Here is a 20,112-nt window from a genome sequence, read left to right on the forward strand (position 1 = left end):
TAAGCTACCAACGAAAGAGGATCTTACAATCCCTAACCCGGAGGCATAGTTGGTGGCGGCTCTCCATCGTCACCAGCTTTACACCTTGATCTCCATCATAGCGTCGTTGTCGTCTCGCCAACTATTGCTTCTACAACTATCGCTAAGGCATAGTGATAAAGTAAAGCAATTACATGACGATTGCATTTCATACAATAAAGCGACAACCATAAGGCTCCTGTCAGTTGCTGATAACTTTTACAAAACATGATCATCTCATACGACAACGTATATCACATCATGTCTTGACCATATCACATCACAACATGCCCTGCAAAAACAAGTTAGACGTCCTCTACTTTGTTGTTGCAAGTTTTACATGGCTGCTTCGGGCTTCTAGTAAGAATCGTTCTTACCTACGCATCAAAACCACAATGGTGTTTTGTCAAGTTTGCTGTTTTAACCTTCAACAAGGACCGGCCGTAGTCAAATTCGATTCTACTAAAGTTGGAGAAATAGACACCCGCCAGCCACCTTTATGCAAAACAAGTTGCATGTCTGTCGGTGGAACCGGTCTCATGAACGTGGTCATGTAAGGTTGGTCCGGGCCGCTTCATCCAACAATATCGCTGAATCAAAATAAGGCGTTGGTGGTAAGCAGTATGACTATCACCGCCCACAACTCTTTGTGTTCTACTTGTGCATATCATCTATGCATAGACCTGGCTCGGATGCCACTGTTGGGGAACGTAGCATGCAATTTCAAAAAAAATCCTACACTCACGCAAGATCTATCTAGCAGATGCATAGCAACGAGAGGGGAGAGTGTGACCATGTACCCTCGTAGACCGAAAGCGGAAGCGTTAGCTTAACGCGGTTGATGTGGTCGAACGTCTTCTTGATCCAACCGATCAAGCACCGAACATATGACACTTCCGAGTTCTGCACACGTTCAGCTTGATGATGTCCCTCGAACTCTTGATCTAGCAAAGTGTCGAGGGAGAGTCCCGTCAGCACGACGGCGTGGTGACGGTGATGGTGAAGTGATCCGCGCAGTGCTTCACCTAAGCTCTACGTGAATATGACCGGAGGCGTAAACTGTGGAGGGGGGTGCCGCACATGGCTTGGAACAATTGATGTGTGTTAGAGGCGCCCCCACCCCCGTATATAAAGGAGGGAGAGGGGAGGAGGCTGGCCCTAGGCGCGCCCCAAGTAGGAGGAGTCCTACTTGGGTTCCTAGTAGGATTCGGCCCCCTTCCTTTTACCGAAGGGGAAAGGGGGAAGGAGAGAGAGATAGAGAGGGAGAAGGAAAGGGGGGCGCCGCCCCCTCCCCTAGTCCAATTCGGACTCCTCCCTTGTGGGGGGCGCGCCACCCCTAGTGTGGGCTGTTGTGCCTCCCTCCTATGGCCCATATGGCCCATATCTTCCCTCGGGGGGTTCCGATAACCCCTCGGTACTCCGATATGTACCCGATACATTCTGAAACACTTCCGGTGTCTGGATAATATCATCCAATATATCAATCTTTACCTCTTGACCATTTCGAGACTCCTCGTCATGTCTGTGATCTCACCCAGGACTCCGAACAACATTCGGTCATCAGATCACATAACTCATATAATACAAATCGTCATCGAACGTTAAGCGTGCGGACCCTACGGGTTCAAGAACTATGTAGACATGACCGAGACACCTCTCCAGTCAATAACCAACAGCGGAACCTGGATGCTCATATTGGTTTCCACATATTCTACGAAGATCTTTATCGGTCAAACCGTAATGACAACATACGTCATTCCCTTTGTCATCGGTATGTTACTTGCCCGAGATTCGATCGTCGGTATCTTCATACCTAGTTCAATCTCGTTACCGGCAAGTCTCTTTACTCGTTCCATAATGCATCATCCTGTAAATAACTCATTAGTCACATTGCTTGCAAAGCTTATCATGATGTGCATTACTGAGAGGGCCCAGAGATACCTATCTGATACTCGGAGTGACAAATCCTAATCTCAAACTATACCAACCCAACAAACACCTTCGGAGATACCTGTAGAGCATCTTTATAATCACCCAATTACATTGTGACGTTTGATAGCACATAAGGTATTCCTTCGGTATTCGGGAGTTGCATAGTCTCATAGTCAAAGGAATATGTATAAGTCATGAAGAAAGCAATAGCAATAAAACTTAACGATCATTATGCTAAGCTAACAGGTGGGTCTTGTCAATCACATTATTCTGCTAATGATGTGATCCCATTCATCAAATGACAACTCATGTCTATGGTCAGGAAACTTAACCATCTTTGATTAACGAGCTAGTCTAGTGAGGCTTACTAGGGACACTGTGTTTTGTCTATGTATTCACACATGTATCAAGTTTCCGGTTAATACAATTCTAGCATGAATAATAAACATTTATCATAACATAAAGAAATATAAATAACAACTTTATTATTGCCTTTAGACCCATTGTATTCTGGACCGTACTCTTGATTGTCCTAGGCCTTAGGCTGGACCATATATAAGTATGAGCCTACCCCTTAGGTATAACCCCGTCAGACATGCTCTGGCCCTCGAATGCCCGTCACGCAACATCATCTTCCGTTGTTATCCCCTCACAATACGGAACAATGTACGCGAAAAATATATCATGTGCTCCTACTCCTCCCATGTTCCATGGTACAAGAGCTCCGGAGCCGTTGGATATAGGATCCATGAGCATCGGAGCCTTTGAACATGGCCGACATTTCAAGACTCTTCAAAAGAGTTTCTGCAATTTTTTGCGAGCTCTTCTTGTGGCGTTGGATCCACAATCCAGCGACCTAGGGGCGCTGATACAAGGGGAGCATGGGAGGGCCAGAAGCACATGATATTTTCCCCAATGTACAAGCCAAATGTATGTATACATTTATATATTTAAACGTGCTATTACCTCCATTCCAAAATATAAAACATTTTGGTAGCCTAATGGATGTAACTGGACTACCAAAAGCATTTTATATTTTAAAATGGACGTAGTAGCCTACCAAAAAGTTTTATATTTTGAAATGAAGATAGTAGTACTAGACTTCTTGGAATTTGACAATATACAGTCTCTCCAATTCATATTACTTATCACAGAAATGGGCAGTATACAGTATTATTCATGTGCCATAATACGCCTCCTGATACGCTATCTGGCATCGTTCCACCTAGATTTGTTTCTCGAAGAGCAGCGTAAACCAAGGCCGATCCCATGGACAATACATCCAGGTGTGAGCCCTTGCCGAAGCCGACGGTAGCAGCCGAAGCCATCGCCAATAGGTCCACATCTTCGGGAGGATTCGCGTTCTTTGGATTCGCTACGCCGGCACGGTCATGGATGATGATCGTTGACAACAATGAGGAGATCTCCAGACACGGCGCCCACGTGGTACGTTAACGACGGCAGGTTCCGTCGGCATGGGCCACCCTGTAGGCATGGTCGTTGATCACGTAAAGCGCACGGGCTCATTGACCTGATGGCGGTGCCCGTCACAGAGTGCTGTCGATGGCTAAGAGATGCCGAGCGCGGCGGAGTGGAGAGCCGATCATAGGTGCTGGCGGAATCGCGGATCTACGCATCACCACCATGTGTCAGCGGCTGCGGGGAGGGTTCCGCATACATGGTCGCCCCCACATCGTCACCTGATAGTTTGCACCACCAAAACGATGAAGGCCGAGCAGCCCTCGATGAAAAAACGCTGAGTTCATGTGGCCGCTCATCCTGATCCTACTCCACCAACTACTGCCTCAACTTTAATCCCGTGAGTGGCTCTAATATCTCCCCTTTGCTTTGTCAATGCAAACCGCAACAGAGAGCTGGCGGCTGCCGGCCCAATGGCTAATCAGCTCAGATTTTGATCTGATTGGAAGATGGCATGAACGAGCTTGCATGTGACGACGCTGGGCGGCGGCAAGCCAACAGCAACATGCGAGTCTCTGATTCGGTCAAAACAGGTCAAAGCACTAGATGGTGTCGGGCAAGAACTAAAAGTATAGCGTTGCATGCTTTGCCTCTCCTTCCCTAACGAGGTATGTTTAGCTCTTGCAATGTCTTTCTGACGATACAGTGATCAAGCTTTCAAGCAATCCTTCAGTTCATGCCTTTGTTTTTTCGAACCTTATTATATACATGCTAATGTTGTAGAAGCTTTTGCAATATAAGTCCTGTTGTAGAAATCTTTGCAACAGAGGTTATGTTTCAGAAAAATCACAAGAAAGATGATATTGTAAAAAAGTTTATAATTTTTTTGCAACAGAGATCATGTTGTAGAATTATTTTTCAATAAAATTTATGTTGCAGCAACTATTGCTGGTGGCACTGGCAATTGAGCTCGAGGAGGCGGCAGCCATGGACACCGGCGCTACTCCAGGACGGCGGCGACATGGCGGGCGATGACGGACATGGCTCGCACGGCGTCTTTTCTCATGGGGACGACCGGTGTAGTCCGGTGGTTTCGAGCGTCCGCGCAGCCAGCACACCAACACCTGGGTTGCTGGCTTCCAGCACAGTACTCGCTGCAACAGCTAGCGGCAGAGCTAATGAGGTACTCGTGATTTTTTCAGGGAAGAAGATGACTACTCAGAGGTGGAGAAATGTCTAGATGCCATTTTCTATGGATAAGGATGTGCAAGATAGTGATGGGTAGACCCCATACGTGACACGCGTCGAGCATTGGAACCGGCAGATGCCCATAACAGATCGGTCGGGTGAATAAAATCGTTTCCCTTATTATTTACCTTTCAGTACACTATTTTATTAAATGGCTCGTCAGTAAGGTTTGTTGTGACTTTGTGGTGTCCATCCAGTATAAAGTCTATCTCAGATATGTTTTAAAGTTTTAAACGGTTAGCATGTAGCACTACTCTTCCCTGGCTACAATACTATAATTCTTTTGTTTTCACAAAATTATTGTTCATTTGCTTTCAGGGAAGTAGGGTCATCTATTCCAACTAGCAGGTAAGTTTTTAGGTAATGACAGTGACGTCGAAATTTGGCTCCATGGCTCATGTGTAAGTAAGGGCGGTGATGCCTTTTACTACACAAGGGGTTCAGAGGAGGTACGTCTATTTTTGTCGAGAAAAAACTATGAAGAAATATCACTCCGTTAGTTTGATATATCAAACGTTTTAGTTCACTTTGACCTCTTAAATACAGATTCTTGAAGTTTGTCTTGTGAAGTTGTGATTGACCGGAACCTGGGGAAAGCTAAGGACTTTTTCAGTGGTAGTGAACATATTTTTATATCTATTGACAATGATAAACATGATGAACATCTATCCGAAAACATGACAAACATTGTTCTAAAGTATGGTTTTGATTAATTATTTATTCTTTGGGCATTCTTTTTTTTCTTTTTAACAGAAGGTGGCTTATGTACATCTGTTTTTGGAAGGTGCTTCCGACAATAGGAAGTTGGCGGTGAAAAGATAAGAGCAACATCTTGGAGAGGAAGCTTCGACACGGAGGGAAGGGACACGTTGTGAAGAAGCATGGTTTGGTGAGGTCGACATCTCCCCTCTCCAATGCTAGCAGCATCGTTGCCCTTGCGCTCCCCCTATGCCACCATGCCCACTCTTGTTGTGCACAACATCAAAGGTATATAAATGTCGTCGCGACTATCCTGTTGACAACTCCTTCGCATGCTATTTGCAACGCACGAGCACATGTGCTATGTTTATTAAAAATAAATGTAAAAATGATGCACAATGGCACATAAAGCATGTTATGCCCATTTTTTCGCCCGGTGCAATGCACGGGCATTTGTACTATTAATGAAAAAATAAATATCATATATGACTTTGTTTTTAACAAGAACCGTGGTGAGCCCCAAACACTATTTTAGTACAATATTTTAAAATCTAGAAAATGTCCAAATATCAAAATATCCCCACACTAACAAGCCCAAAACTATAATAGTTGTTGCGAAGGTATGCTATCTCTCTCCGAATTTTGTGAGCTGTATTGGCTAAACTTTATCGAGTTCCTAATTTCCTTTAAGGAGAAGTTCCTAATTTTATTTTGTTTCATGGAGGAAAGTATGTTGATGTAGGTAAAGAAATATTCTATAAGATTAGCATGTCCTATTTTGATAATTTTGGATCTTCAAAAATATTGACTAAAATTTGCATGAACGAATGTATTTTTGCACATATTATTATAAATAAACTTGAATATAAACTGTTTTCCCCGTTGCAACGCACGGGTATTTGTGCTAGTAAATGATAAAAAATGTTTCACACAGGGAAATCCTTCGCCTGGGCCGGCTCATGCAGCAGGGACCACCTATACTACGCTCTGCGCGCTGAAAGAAGACGCAGCGCGCCTATCTGGGCCGGCCCATGCCCGGACGACCTATTTCTTGATTTTTTTCGTTTTCATATTTTTCTACTTTAAATAATTTGGGACTTAAAAAAGTTATTAATTTTTTTAAAAATGAGAATTTTGAAATAAAATGTTTAATAAATAATATTTTTTTGGATTCAAAAAATGTTATTGATTTTGTAAAAAAAATGTTTGCTTATTCAAAAAATGGTGTAAATTTTAAAAATAAATGTTTGGGTAATCAAAAAATGTTCACGATTTTTTTGAAAAGTTTATGTATTAATTTTTTTTCATGGAAATGTCCAAAATTTAGCCAATTCAAAAAATATTCATGAATGAAAAAAAATATCCTATTAGAAAATTGTTCGTGCCTTATAAAATAGTTTATTCATTCATAGATTTTTTGATGATTCTAAAAATGTTCATTAAATAAATAAATGTTTGTGAATTTCAAAAATTGTTCCACCAATTTCCAGAAAAATGTTCATCGATTCTAGAAATGTCCGCCAATTCAAGAAAATTGTTATTATTTTCAAAAATTTTATTTTCTTTTGCAAACAGTATAAAATTTTCATAAATTTTAAAAATATTCTTGATTCTAGAAAATGTTAGAAAATTTATAAAAGGGTTCACGAATTTGAAAAATGTTATGATTTCAAACGGGTTAAAAAATGTTCATGATTTCCCGAAATTAAGAACGATAGTGTATCTCGATGATGCAGAAAATATGATCATGGCCATTAGAGATTATGATTTTTTTTCCTTCCTTACAACGCACTGGCCCTTTTGCTAGTATGAACAGAAGGGAGTACCAATTGTGTTACGGCCGTCTAAAAAATACTTAAATCCGTTGCGTCCGTGCGTCAGAAAAATTCCGTTGCTGCCGTGGGTGGCTTTTCTGTGAAAAAAATCCGTTTGGCCTGGAGCTTGGAACATCTCGCAAGCTTCTCCCTCCTCTGTTCTCATCTGCCCCTCTCCCCTCCCCTCCCTCCCAACCCACCAATCCACGTTGACTCGCCAACCAATTCCAGACGCGTGCCGCTGATGGACTCTTCTCCCACCGCCGCTGCCCGCCGCGCGGCGGCGATCGCCCGCCACCTCGCTGGCCTCCCCTTCGGTGCCGCCGCCGCCGTGGCGGGGCTGCAGTTCTCCCCGTGCCTGAGCTACGCGCCCCCGGAATCGTCCGGGGCCCCGCCGGCGTTCGCGCCGATGGAGCTCCGAGCGCTCCTCGACGGGCACCACCTGAGGGAGCGCGACTGGGCGTACGGCGCGATGGAGGAGAGCCCGCTCTTCTGCCCCCGCCGCGCCGGCGGCAAGGTGTTCGTGTCGCCGGACTACAACGAGGGGAAGGAGGGGCAGAGGGAGGCCACCATGCGCCGGATCGGGTACCTCACGCGCCGGGGCGTGTTCCGTGGCTGGCTCACGGAGCCAGGGCCCGACGCCGAGCTTCACAAGCTCGCGCTGCTCGAGTGCCTCGGCGTCTACGACCACTCCCTCGCCATCAAGGTCGGCGTCCACTTCTTCCTCTGGTACCTACTTCATTGCCACTTCTCCTCGCCATTAAACTTCATGTATTTTTTCATGCAAAATATTTCAAATCAACACATTTAAGACACATTGGGATTGATTTACAGTATGTAGAACGAAGCCCACACAACAGGCAGAGTACATAGAACAGATGGTAAGAATAGGTTCACACAACCAGATAGAAATAGTCATACGAAAAGGTTCACACAACCAGATAGAAATAGTCAGCTTACAGGGCGATCAGCCCGAACAGAGCACTGATGCTCAGCACACTAAAAGTCGCAACTACCCTAAGAGGCGACATGGAAGATCTGGCGATGTTGTTGATCTGACGGAGCTTAGCCATCGCCACCTGCTGGCATTCAGCGTCTTGACGCCTCCCCAGCGGAGCCCATTGCTGCAAAAACAGTATGCATTTAAAGATGCAGTCAGCTGGGTGCGACGGAAAGCCCCCCTCGATCGTTATCTTGTCACGGATATGCCAAAGTGACCAAAGCAATGCCCCAACACGGCTCCACATCACACGTTTAGAAGAACCATGCACAGAAGATAAGCAAGTAAGAAAATCGGCACAAGAAGCAGGGTTCCAGCTAACCCCCACGGCCTCCCTAACAGCACTCAAGCAAATTTAGCTAAATGACAGCGAAAGAATGTGTGGTTGGCATCCTCCTGTACCGAACACACAGGACATTGGCCCTCGAAAGGTCCATTGCGCTTGGCGACTTTCACCGGGGTAGGGAGGCGATTACGGAACATTTGCCACATTAAGATCTTGACTTTAAGGGGAATTCTAGCTTTCCAAAGCTCCCTGGCTACATTCAAAACAGGGCCGTTGGTAAGTTTGGTTTACAACGACTGAACCGGAAACTGCCCCGAGGAAGAGAGGTACCACTACACCTGGTCAGGATTATTATTCAAACTAATTGAACCCACCTTAGCGCACGGCAAGCCCAGCTGCCACGCTCGATGGGGAAGAGCTCATGGTGAAAGGCAATGGCCGGTGGTGAGGAACTCAAGGCCTCTGCCACCAAAATGTTTGGCTCAACCTCAGCGAAAACAGGGCCTGGAACTCCATCAAAAGCGGCTGACTATCCACTCATGAGTCGAACCAAAAACGATTGACCGCCGTTGTTAACATCAAACTTAGCCCCCAAGGCAAAAGCCAGTTGGATCCCATTCCAGAACGGCGAGCTGCGGGCAGCAGACTCGAAAAAGAATCCGTCGGGAAAATGTTTGGCTTTAAGAAGATCCACCCAAAGCCCCGAAGCATTTTGGGAAAGTTTCCAGATCCACTTGGAAAGGAGAGCTACGTTCATGAGTTTGGAGTTTATCACCCCTAGCCCTCCCTGGTTCTTGGGGTGACATATTGCTGCCCACTTGACCATGTGATGCTTACGCTTGGAACCGGCCCCTTCCCAAAAGAACCTGGAACAAGGCGAGTCCAGCCTAGCATGAACCCCATCGGCTAGGAGGAACATACCCATGGTAAACAGGGGCAGCGAAGACAAGCTAGAATTGGTAAGGATCAGCCTAGACCCGGAAGACATAAATTTGCCATGGCACGGGCAAACCCTGCCCGCCACACTGGCACACAGAGGTTCCTACTCCTCTATGGAAATGTTTTTGGTGGAGATTGGGAGACCCAGGTAAGAAATGGGAAAATTGCCTAGCTTGCAATTGAGAAGGTCCGCAACCCTCCTATCCTCAGTAATGTCCAACCCCATGGACACCACCTCGCACTTGTGGAAATTAATTTTCAGGCTGGACATCAACTCAAAACAAAGCTGCAGCAACTTAACAGTGGTGATCCTATGCTGATCCGCTAGTTTGGCCACATAGAAGAAAGAGCATCCACAACAAAACTATAGAGAAGCAGCGATAGGGGATCGCCTTGCCCTTACGAAACAGCACTTCCCACAAGAAGACCCAGTTAACCTGGTTGTAAGCCTTCTCAAAGTCCAGTTTGAGAATCGCTCGTTGTTTTGTGCATTTGAGCTCATGAACAATCTCCTGGAGCGCAACGGGGCCCTCCAGGATGAAACGGCCCTTGATAAATGCAGACTGGCATCTATGAATAACCCTATGTGCTATGAGGGCCATACGGGAAGCACATGCTTTGACACACAGTTTAAAAGTGCCGTTGATGGGAGCAATCGGCCTACACTGATGAATATTGTCTACACCTTGCACTTTCGGGATTGGCGAGAGAATAACAAAGTTGAGGCGTGGGATATCTACGGTTCCTAATGCAAACCCGTTGAAAATGGAAGAAAAGATGCCTACGCTAATGGAAAAAAGATGCCCACCCCTACGATGCCAGTACTGCTCCCCAGAGCGAACAATGGACAACACTAAATTTTCGATGGCGTATCGGTGCGCCCATTCAGCCTCAGAAAACTGTCTCTGATCAGCCTGGACATCCAGGGCAGCCAGTTCCGAGACCAGGTTAGCCCCGAGCAGCTTGTCGTCACGCCCCCGGTTGGCTCCCCAGCCTTGCAGCAACACACGAAGCTGCAGCAGCAACCCACATGTCCAGGGGGGCGCGCTGCTACCCAACCCTGGCAGGGATTGCATCCCACTTATCTAAGAACATCTGGTTGAAGCCCTTCACTTCAAACCAAGCAGTTTCTCAAAGAAGAATCTAGCCGCAAACGGTCCTCCCCAGACAACAGAACAAGTGGGATATGATTCGAAACTATGCGAGTTTCAGCGATAAGGTTCCATAGGGGGAACAACATCTCCCACTCAGAGGACACAAACACACGGTCCAGAACGCTACGGACCGGAGCGAGCTGCTTGTTAGTCCAAGTGTACCATGCCCCTGATCTGGCCACTTCCCTAAGCACCATGGCCGCGATCGCATTGTTAAAAAGTGCCACCCGTGGCCAATAGATGTCGTTATTTTTGTCAGCACCGGGGCGAATCAAATTAAAATCACCGCCCACCACAGTGAGCAGGTGGGCCGCGGCAAGCAACAACTTTGGCCTGGATTTCTCCCAAGAAATCCACAGAACGGGTGTCTGCCGGACACCCTCGTCCCAGGAAACTATGTCACAGCAATCACGATTAAAACCAAGAAGCAGCCCACCAGAGTGCAGCGCCAAGCAAAGCGTTCTAGAGGGTCAATGAAGAGAAAATAGTGGTGCCTGAAATCAGACTTAATTGTCTCCTGGAGAGCAACAATGTCAATCGATTCATTATGCATGTACTCTTTCAGTTGCGTCTTCCTACCAATATGGCCGAACCCATAGATGTTCCAGAAAAGGTACCTCATCTAGATAATATGATTTCTAAGATTTGGCCACGCGCCTCACCGTGCCAGTACGGCGAGGAGAGGAAAGAGCAGCCGCCCCAGCCACCACCCCTTCTTCCATGGGCACCATTGATTTGGGAACGGAAGTCCCTGCTTCCATGCCAGCCGTCGCAGTCTTAGTCGCAGCTGCCTCCGCTAAGGCAGCTTGCGCCAGCTCCTTCGATTGAATGAGTGAAAGAAGATCAGCAGAGGAGCCCGCGCAAGGAGAATCAACCCCGCAATCATCCAAAAACCCGAGCATGTGATCATCAGAGAAAGCATCTAGAACGGAATATCTTGGAACTTTGTTACCTGTGAGCTTGAGGTTCTTCTCTGCTGTCAGCAGCTGCGCACGTTCGAGAGAGGAGAGATAGCCCTTGGGGCCCTTTGGCCTCATGCTCGAACGGCGGGGACCTACCGTAGCCGCCTTGGAACGCTTGGCCTTGGAGATAAGCGCCACAACCGCCACCTTGTCGCGTAGCGGGTCACCGGAGGGAGGGGTGGAGCGCTCCCCTCCCCCAGTCCCAGAGGTAGGATGAGGCGAGGCGAGAGCCATCACCACCGGACGGGGAGTTTCCGGCGCGCCCGTACCCTCCAGAACTGGCACTGCCCTGGACGCCTGCTTGCGGCCCGTCGTCTTATTAACTTGGCCGCCAGAGTTGCTCTTGCTGAATTCCCACGACGCATGGCTAGCCCAGCCAATGTTTGCATGATCTTCAGGAGGTAGATTGAAAGCCTTACCAGTGGTCGGCGCCGGTGTGAGCGGCAGCGTCTTGTTGAGCACATTGGAGGGAGAGCTGCCACCCACGCTCATCGACAGCGGGGACTGGGAGAGCTGCACCGTGAGACCAGAGCCCTCGCATGACGCTGGGATGCCCTTAGGATGAGCCTCTGGCACCACCGGCACCAAAGGAACAAGCGGCGATAGCAAGTTAGAGGCACGAGCATTGCTTGGCCCACCCTTAGCCATGGCCTGTGGGTGCGAGGATGGGGCTAGGGGAGGCACCAAATCGACCGCCATGGCACTGGCCCCGTTAGAAGCACCGCCATCCTTTCCCTTGTCGCCCAACTTGTCCCAAGCTTCAGTGCCGATGGATTAGTCGTCCATTCTCTCTTCCTTGTCTTTGTCATCGCCATCAGGACCCTTGCAATTGTTCTGATTGGGAGGAGGCGGGCCTCCACTCTTACGCATGGGCTTGAGCTCCGGCTCCAACGTGATGTTGTATCCAATGTTGTTGAACCAGATCTTGACCGTGCCCCGCAGCTTGGCTGGAGCACAGCACGCGAACTTCATCCTCACTGGCCCCGGACGAATGAGCGAGAGCTCGTCTACCACCAGAGGGAGGCCAATCATAGACATGGCAGCCATCAGCCTGTCCTCACGGCTGTGCTTCTTGGGCACTCCCGAGAGCCTCACCCACACCTCCGGCATCACTTCCCCTTTGGGCTCCTCCCAGACCAACTCGCGGATCCTTGTTGTGATATTGTTGAGGGGAAGGAACAACTTCCCACTGCGGGTGGCCATCCATAACATGTCCGGGGATGGGAAGATTACCGTGAACTCCGCCTCCGAGATTTGCACAACCTGCCAGTCCCAAGCCCCCTCGACAAGGTGCCTGAGTTCATCTTCCAGAATCCACTGAGAGAGGGTGCCTGGATCTGCCGAAATGATGGCCGCATTGCCCCCAAGCACCCCACTGTCTTCATCGTCTTCTTCCTTGAACTGTAAGCAGAAAAAGCCCTCCCCTGGGATCGCGTGGCCCATAGTTTGAAGCATCAGTAGCTTGCCACAGGAGGGGCAGTAAGCAGAAGCATGCCCATCTTCCTTGCACAACACACAGAGCGGCTTGAACTGGCGTTGCGACTGGAAGGGCCCAATGCGGCCGTACTTGAAGCACTCTAGCCGCTCCGCTTCCTCGACCAGGATGGGCGCCAAGGCCATGCCCTGCGAGGAGGAAGGCAGCGCCAGCTGCGCCTGGGCTGGCAGAGCCAGTGACCCAGATGGCTTATGCTTTGATTTCTTTGCAAAAGGATCTTCAACCTGGTCGCCGCAAAACTGGTGCTGCTTCTCCTTACGTTGCAGATCTTGACTCCGACGCCTTTGCTCCTTCTTTCTGTTCTGTTGCTTGTTCCGCGACGGCGGAGGAGGATCCAAATCCCCCTCGCGAGCCGGCCGCCGCTCTTGTTGCGCCTGCTCGCGTAGATCTTGCTCACTGCGGCGCTCCGCCTCTGGATCCAGCAGGTCCAGAGGCCGCTTGGTCGTGCGCTGGTCTTCGCGAGAACGCATGGCGACCAGCTCTGCAAAGGAACACACGAGTGGAGGAGGGGGAGGAGGGCGGAGAAGACGATGCACACCACGACCTAGCCGCCGCACTTCCGATTTGGTGTCTAGAAAACCTAGTGAGGGATCCAACAAACCTTTACGCAGCCACATGAATTTATATGCGCTCCGGATGGGCTGGGCCTCCACGATCAGCGGGCTGACAGTCGACTGGACCAGCACCATCCGGTTATTTCAGCTGTCCGGCTTCTCAATATGGTTTCTTTTCTATGCATTTAATTTGTCTTTCTGTTTTGCTGGACTGGCAGCTTCTAATGTGTATACTGTAGCTCTTTTCACAATAAGAGTTATCCATACAGATACTGTGACGCTGTGGCGGCACTTAATTATGAAAGCTGGCTAAGTAGCTAACCACATTGGTTTGTTCTTTTAAGATAAAGGAGTATAGGTATTTTCCTTTTTGTTACTATTTCCTCTGGATAACCGTTTGCTACCAATGGGGAATTGCTTCTTATTTCCATTTTTGATAGTTGGATTTGCACCACCGGGAAATGGTGCTAGCATTGGCTACCGGAACCTGGAAGCTTGTCACTTAGCATTCTAAAATTCCGTGCCTGCCCGACGGTTGTAAATTGTGCCAAAATTTGGATTTTTCGTTCTGTTCTATTTATTGGATATCTTTGAATAGTTTTAAATCTAGGATATTTAGCACACAACTTAAGGTGAACATGGTGTCAGAAATAGTGATGAAAATTGAAGACCACACCCATTTTGGTTCAAAGTTTAGTGCTTTCTTTTTTATTATTGTCCTCTTTTGTGATGATCTAGGGATATGCTTTTGGATATCAATTTTGTAGGGTTGTATGCTAGTATGTGACAAGCAATCTTGTCCAGAAAACTAGAATGATAATTTCTAAGATTTTCTTGTGATTTCTGGGATGTTCTGGAAGAAAACAGGTTCCACCTTTCATTGAGAATCTTCTGATGTTTACCTTTTTTTATGCGTGCATTTAAGGGGAGGCGCTGTCAAGTTTCTTGGAACGAAGCGCCATCATGACAAATGGTTGTTGGACACAGAAAACTATGTTATCAAAGGTTGTTTTGCAATGACAGAATTGGGTCATGGGAGCAATGTAAGTGGTGACGATGTCTTTTCTTGATTGAGTAACCTATGTTAGTTGTACTGATGAAGCTTTCCTTCTCTTCTATTGACGAACTTGAAGGTACGAGGAATTGAGACAGTAGCAACTTATGATTCCAAAACAGGAGAGTTTGTGATAAATACTCCCTGCGAGTCAGCTCAGAAATACTGGATTGGTGGAGCTGCTAATGTGAGATGAAATCTCACTTACCTTCTTGTGTACATATAGGCTTCACATTTCTTTATAAGCTACTATAAGTGTTTATGTCCTTTTACAGCATGCTACACATACAATCGTCTTTGCTCAGCTCCATATAAATGGAAGAAATGAAGGAGTCCACGCTTTCATAGCTCAGATCAGGGATCAAGATGAAAATGTGTTGCCTAATATCCATATAGCTGACTGTGGCCATAAGATTGGACTAAATGGTGTTGATAATGGTCGGATTTGGTGAGTCATTGTATTTGTAGATCCTTTGGTCTACTGTATCTGTATGGCATTTATTGTATGTCAACCATGTTTGACTGTCCTTTCAGGTTTAACAATATACGTGTTCCTCGAGAGAATTTGCTGAATCTGGTTGCTGATGTTTTGCCAGATGGGAAATATGTTAGCATGATAGATAACCCAGATCAGGTACCGGACCCCACCTATCCACCATTTCTCTCTCTCTCTCTCACATACAGTTAGAAGAGGGGAGAGCTGTCAACAGAGCTTCAGTTTGCTACGTTCGTTTTATTCTTACTTCCAAATTAACAAAGTTTCTTATTTGCAGAGGTTTGCAGCATTTTTGTCCCCTCTTACTCTTGGCCGGGTAAATATTGCAGTTAACGCGGTTTATATTTCAAAGGTATGTTGGGTGGCCTTTCCTTTTCGGTAAATACATGGAAGTTATCCCATACTTTTTTCTTCATGAGTTCCATAGGTATAGAATATAGATGTATTTAACTCCATAAGCTTGCAGCAATAGGATGATTGAAATTGGACTCGTTAGTTTAGACCAGTGGAAGTTGGTAAAGGTAGTCTGGTGGTCTGTCTGGCTCAAATGAAGGGGAATATCATCATGGACAGGGACAGGTTATGAGTCTGAACTTTTGATCACCCAGATAAGTTTGGTTGAAATGTGAACATTGACCGTGTGTTGATGGAACCAGCTGGTTTCAGCTTTTTACCAGCCAACAATGGAACATCATGACATTTTTGTTTTGAGGAATACATTTGGCCTAGTACAGACTAGATAGTGCCAGCAATAAGCAAGTAGTCACTAGTCAGTACTAGTCACCCAGAGGAATTAGCTTTCGATCAATTTTCCATGCCTACATATTATTTTAACTGTGGTTATGCACTCTTTCTTTCCCATGCTTACAGGTAGGCCTAGCAATTGCTGTGAGATATGCTTTGTCAAGGAGGGCCTTTTCAATTACACCAGAAGGTCCTGAAATGCTGTTACTTGATTATCCCAGTCACCAGAGGCGCCTCCTACCTTTGCTCGCAAAAGTGTATGCTACTACCTCGTCTTGGTTTACAGTACTTTCAGTCAAATCAATATGATCATTTCTCATAAAAGGGTAGTTCTCGAATTTGTTGCGCTAGCTCGCCTATTTTTATGTCTTGCTAATCGTTTAACGTTACTGCTCTAATGTATGTGGCAATGGATTATATTTAAGTGTTCTAGTTATGAAATGCCAAATCTGTAATCATAGTTATGAAACTATAGGATCTATTAGCATTTTTTTCCAGAGAAAACGCAAAAGAGCTTGTGTTTCATTGTATTGAAAAGGGCGGTTACAGCTCGCGATGGTAGTCAATGGACATCCCAGGTTTGCGGGATGATAGCTCTAAGCCCTAACGCACCAGCGGTGGCCCAAAGGGTGGCCTCCTCCTTGATCTTTGTGAGCAGGTCAGCAACCAGGAGGCGGCCTTGGTTGAAAACACAGTCATTGTGGTGCTTCCATAGCATCCAAGGGACGAGTAGGACCGCAAATGCGAGGCCTTTGCGCATGGGCTTGGGCGCGAGCTGCCTTGCGGATTGCCATGTCATTGAGAGATGGCTCGTGAGCAGGCGGGGGGCATGGGACCCTAAGCCAACTGAACACCTCGTGCCAGGCCTCCCGGGCGAAGGGGCAGGCGAGGAGGAGGAGGTTCATGGTCTCGGGCGCCTGGTCGCAAAGTGGGCACGCGGTCTCGGGTGCGGCAAGCCGTGGCGGGCGAGGCGTTCCGCGGTCCAGCAGCGATCCAGGTGAGCTAGCCAGTGGAAGAACCTGACACGCGGGGGCGCCCAACACTTCCAGGTGAGCTTCCATGCGTCACAGGGGATGGAGCCGTGGAATGTGGCGAGGTAGGCTGATCTGGTGGAGTAGGTGCCGTTCGCGCTCCACTTCCAGGTTAGGCGGTCTGGCTCAGCGGAGAGAGTAGTGTGCTCAATCTTGTGCCATAGCTGCATGTATTGCATCTCCCGGACTCCCATGACACCCTGGATATCTTGCGCCCACCGGTTGGCGAGGAGGCCGTCCACCACGGTTCGGAGCTTACGGCGGCGTTTGGGGATGCACGCGTACAGGCATGGCGCGATCTCGCGGACGGAGCGCCCATCAATCCACCGGTCCTCCCAGAAAAGGGCCCGCGTGTCGTTCCCAACCGACATGGTGGTAGAGGCGAAGAAGAACGCACGCTCGTCGTCACTGAACTGCAGGTCCAGCCCAGCCTAGGCCCTGCCTTGGTCCGTGCGGCTGAACCATAGCCACCGTGTGCGGAGCACGAGGCCTGTGCGCGCCAGATTGCGAACGCCAAGCCCGCCAAGAGAGATAGGCCTGGAGACGCGCTGCCAGTTGACGTGGCAATTACCGCCGTTAGCCTCCGCGCGCCCAGCCCAGAGAAAGCCTTTGTGGATCTTCTCAAGTTCGTTCAGGGTCTTCTTTGGAGGGGCAAGCACGAGCAGTTGATGGATAGGGATCGCCATCAGGATCGCCTTGACAAACGCGAGGCGGACAGCCTTGTTCATGAGGTGCGCCTTCCAGCAAGGTAGCATGCCGGCGACCTTGTCAACGACGGGCTGAAGTTGGGTAGCAGTGGGCCGCCGCAACGTGAGCGGGATGCCCAAGTAGGTGATCGGCATCTCTACAATGGGTGCAGCAGGTCGAGGGCCGGCGCGGCGCCCACCATGTCGCCTCGGATTAGGGTGGCGGAGCTCTTCGAGAAGTTGACGTGAAGGCCAGATGCGCGCCCAAAAAGCTGCAAGACGCTCCTGACAGCGAATGTGTCGCTCAACGTGGGGTGGCAGAACAGGACCACATCGTCCGCGTACAGCGAGACAGAAGGGATCGAACGCCGGGGGTGCAGCTGCTGCAGGATACCCAACTCGGTGGCGCGACGGAGCAGGCGGCCTAGCGTGTCCACCACGAGAACAAAGAGTTGGAGCGACATGGGGCCCCCTTGCCGTAGTCCTTAGCGGTGCCAAATGGGCGGGCCTCCTTGCCGTTCATGATCACCTTGGCGCTGTCCGACGAGAGCAAGATCGCTAGCCAGCCTAGGAATCTGGCACCAAACCCATATTGGCGCAGGATGTCAAAGAGGAATGGCCAGCTGATCGAGTCGGAAGTGTGAGTCACGTCCAGCTTTAGCAGAACGCGCGGCATGCCTAGTTGATGTAACAGGCGCGCAGACTGCTGTACGAGGAGAAAGTTGTCATGTAGGCTTCGTCCCGGGATGAACGCGTTTTGGCTGGTGCTGACGAGGGCATTTAGCTTGGGCGCGAGGCGGAGCGAGAGGACCTTAGCAAAGATCTTGGCGACGAGGTGGATGAGGCTTATGGGCCTGTAGTCGCCGAGGTCCCTGGCATCCGCGCGCTTCAGGAGCAACGTAAGGAGCGCCTGGTTGAGGCAGCTGAACCCGCGCCCTCTCAACTCGTAAAGTTGTTGGAAGACAGCAATGAAATCATGCTGAACAATGGGCCAGCATGCGTGAAGAAACTCGGCGATGAAGCCGTCGGGGCCAGGGGCCTTGCGCGCGGGCAGGTGCTTAACATCGTTCCATATCTCGGCGTCGAAGGGGGCCTTGAGGTCGTCCAAGTTGAAGGGCGTGATCAGCGCCTCAAGCTCCAGAGCGCACTCACAGGGGGGCGTGAAGCCCAGGAGGCCATCAAAGTGCGCATACGCCGCAACGGCCATGTCGCAGGGGTCTGTGATCACTTGCCCGTCGACCACAAGGTTGTGGAAGGACGTGTTGGGGTCACCGTCCTTGAGTGAGGCGAGGCGGGAGCGCTGCCGGGCAATAGTCCGCTCGAGCGAGGCGAGGCCAAGGTAGGAGGCCTTGATTTGCCGGCGCAGCCAGTCCTCATGAGGAGACGAGGCTCTATGATCTTGCGCGGTATCGAACTTGAGGAGGAGCTCCTAAGAGATCGCAAGCTTGAGGCGCACATTACCCACCGTTTGGCGCTCCAACTTGTGAGCCCGTGCGCGGTCGCTTGCATGCGCAGCATGAGGTGGCGGAAGGGGTCGATGTCACTCACGGATTGCCATGCAGCCTCCACGGTGTCATGAAACCCGTCCGTGTGCGTCCAGAAGTCCTTGAAGCGGAAGCGGCGATGCGTCGGTGGCACCGGCGAGCAATCAAGCAGCAAGGGACTGTGGTCGGAGACGACCGAGGCGAGGCAACGGAGGTGGCATTCACCATGCAACTCCTCCCAATCGGCGGTGCAAAGGACACGGTCAAGGTGGACCAGTGTCGGGGACGACTGCTCGTTCGACCACGTGTAGCAGCGACCTTTAAGGTAAACCTCCTTGAGCGCTAGGTCGTTGAGGGTGCGCTGGAAGCGGCCCATCATGCGTCGGTTGACGCTCCCGTTGTTCTTGTCTTCATCGCGATATATGAGGTTGAAATCCCCGCAAATCATCCAAGGCCCGGTGCAATCCATACGTATGTCGCAGAGCTCCTGCAGGAAGGCGATCTTGGCCTCGTCCGGCTGCGGTCCGTAGACCACGGTGATCCACCACGGTGTGCTAGCGCCGGCGGGAGTGGAAACACGGGTGGTCAAGGCGTTGGCGGTGAATAGGGGGTCAGTGATGACTATCTCCCTACTCTTCCGGGCCAACAGAATGCCGCCACGGGTTGCTAGCGCGGGCAGGTACACGTAGTCACCGAATTCTGAACCGAGGGCTTCGAGGACAGTCGACGAGCCGATCAAAGCCATCTTAGTTTCTTGCAAACAGACGAGGGATGCGTTGGCGGTTACAACAAGTGACCCGACAGCAGTACGACGTGCGTGCGCGTTGAGGCCGCACACGTTCCATATCAAGATCTTGGGGCTGTGCTCCATGAGGACGAGGTCGACGAAGGGCGTGGGGGCGCAGCTAGGCCTCGATCGGGCTGCCCGCGATCACCGTGGTGATCGGCGCGACGGCAGGATCTACGGGGAGCTCGCGATCCACCAATGCAGCGATGGCCGATAGGACTGACAGGGGGATGGGCGCTGCAAAGAGGTCGTCATACGCCTTCATCTCAACGGCTATGATCCTCTGGTTGACTCCAATGACACCAAGGGT

The 20,112-nt window shown here is 49.4% G+C and overlaps 2 protein-coding genes across 2 annotated transcripts in view; one reads left to right on the forward strand and one right to left on the reverse strand.

Moving 5' to 3' along the window:
• The first annotated feature begins 7,257 nt into the window (after window positions 1-7,257).
• LOC123147817 (acyl-coenzyme A oxidase 3, peroxisomal) overlaps window positions 7,258-20,112 on the forward strand; it is a 43,924-nt gene continuing 31,069 nt past the window's right edge. The window contains exons 1-7 of the mRNA XM_044567128.1: window positions 7,258-7,859; window positions 14,446-14,563; window positions 14,654-14,761; window positions 14,850-15,022; window positions 15,109-15,208; window positions 15,348-15,422; window positions 15,941-16,071. Of these exons, the coding sequence (XP_044423063.1) occupies window positions 7,375-7,859; window positions 14,446-14,563; window positions 14,654-14,761; window positions 14,850-15,022; window positions 15,109-15,208; window positions 15,348-15,422; window positions 15,941-16,071 (1,190 nt within the window). The 5' untranslated portion in view covers window positions 7,258-7,374. The remainder of the gene's footprint in view (window positions 7,860-14,445; window positions 14,564-14,653; window positions 14,762-14,849; window positions 15,023-15,108; window positions 15,209-15,347; window positions 15,423-15,940; window positions 16,072-20,112) is intronic.
• On the reverse strand, window positions 8,018-13,536 carry LOC123147818 (uncharacterized). The gene is made up of 2 exons (XM_044567130.1): window positions 11,462-13,536; window positions 8,018-8,254 (listed from the first exon to the last, which is right to left on the reverse strand). Exon 1 carries the CDS (start codon window positions 13,434-13,436, stop codon window positions 12,246-12,248), a length of 1,191 nt encoding a protein of 396 aa, XP_044423065.1. The 5' UTR covers window positions 13,437-13,536; the 3' UTR covers window positions 8,018-8,254; window positions 11,462-12,245.

The sequence above is a fragment of the Triticum aestivum genome, chromosome 7A (genome assembly GCF_018294505.1).
Source record: "Triticum aestivum cultivar Chinese Spring chromosome 7A, IWGSC CS RefSeq v2.1, whole genome shotgun sequence".
Lineage (NCBI taxonomy): Eukaryota > Viridiplantae > Streptophyta > Magnoliopsida > Poales > Poaceae > Triticum > Triticum aestivum.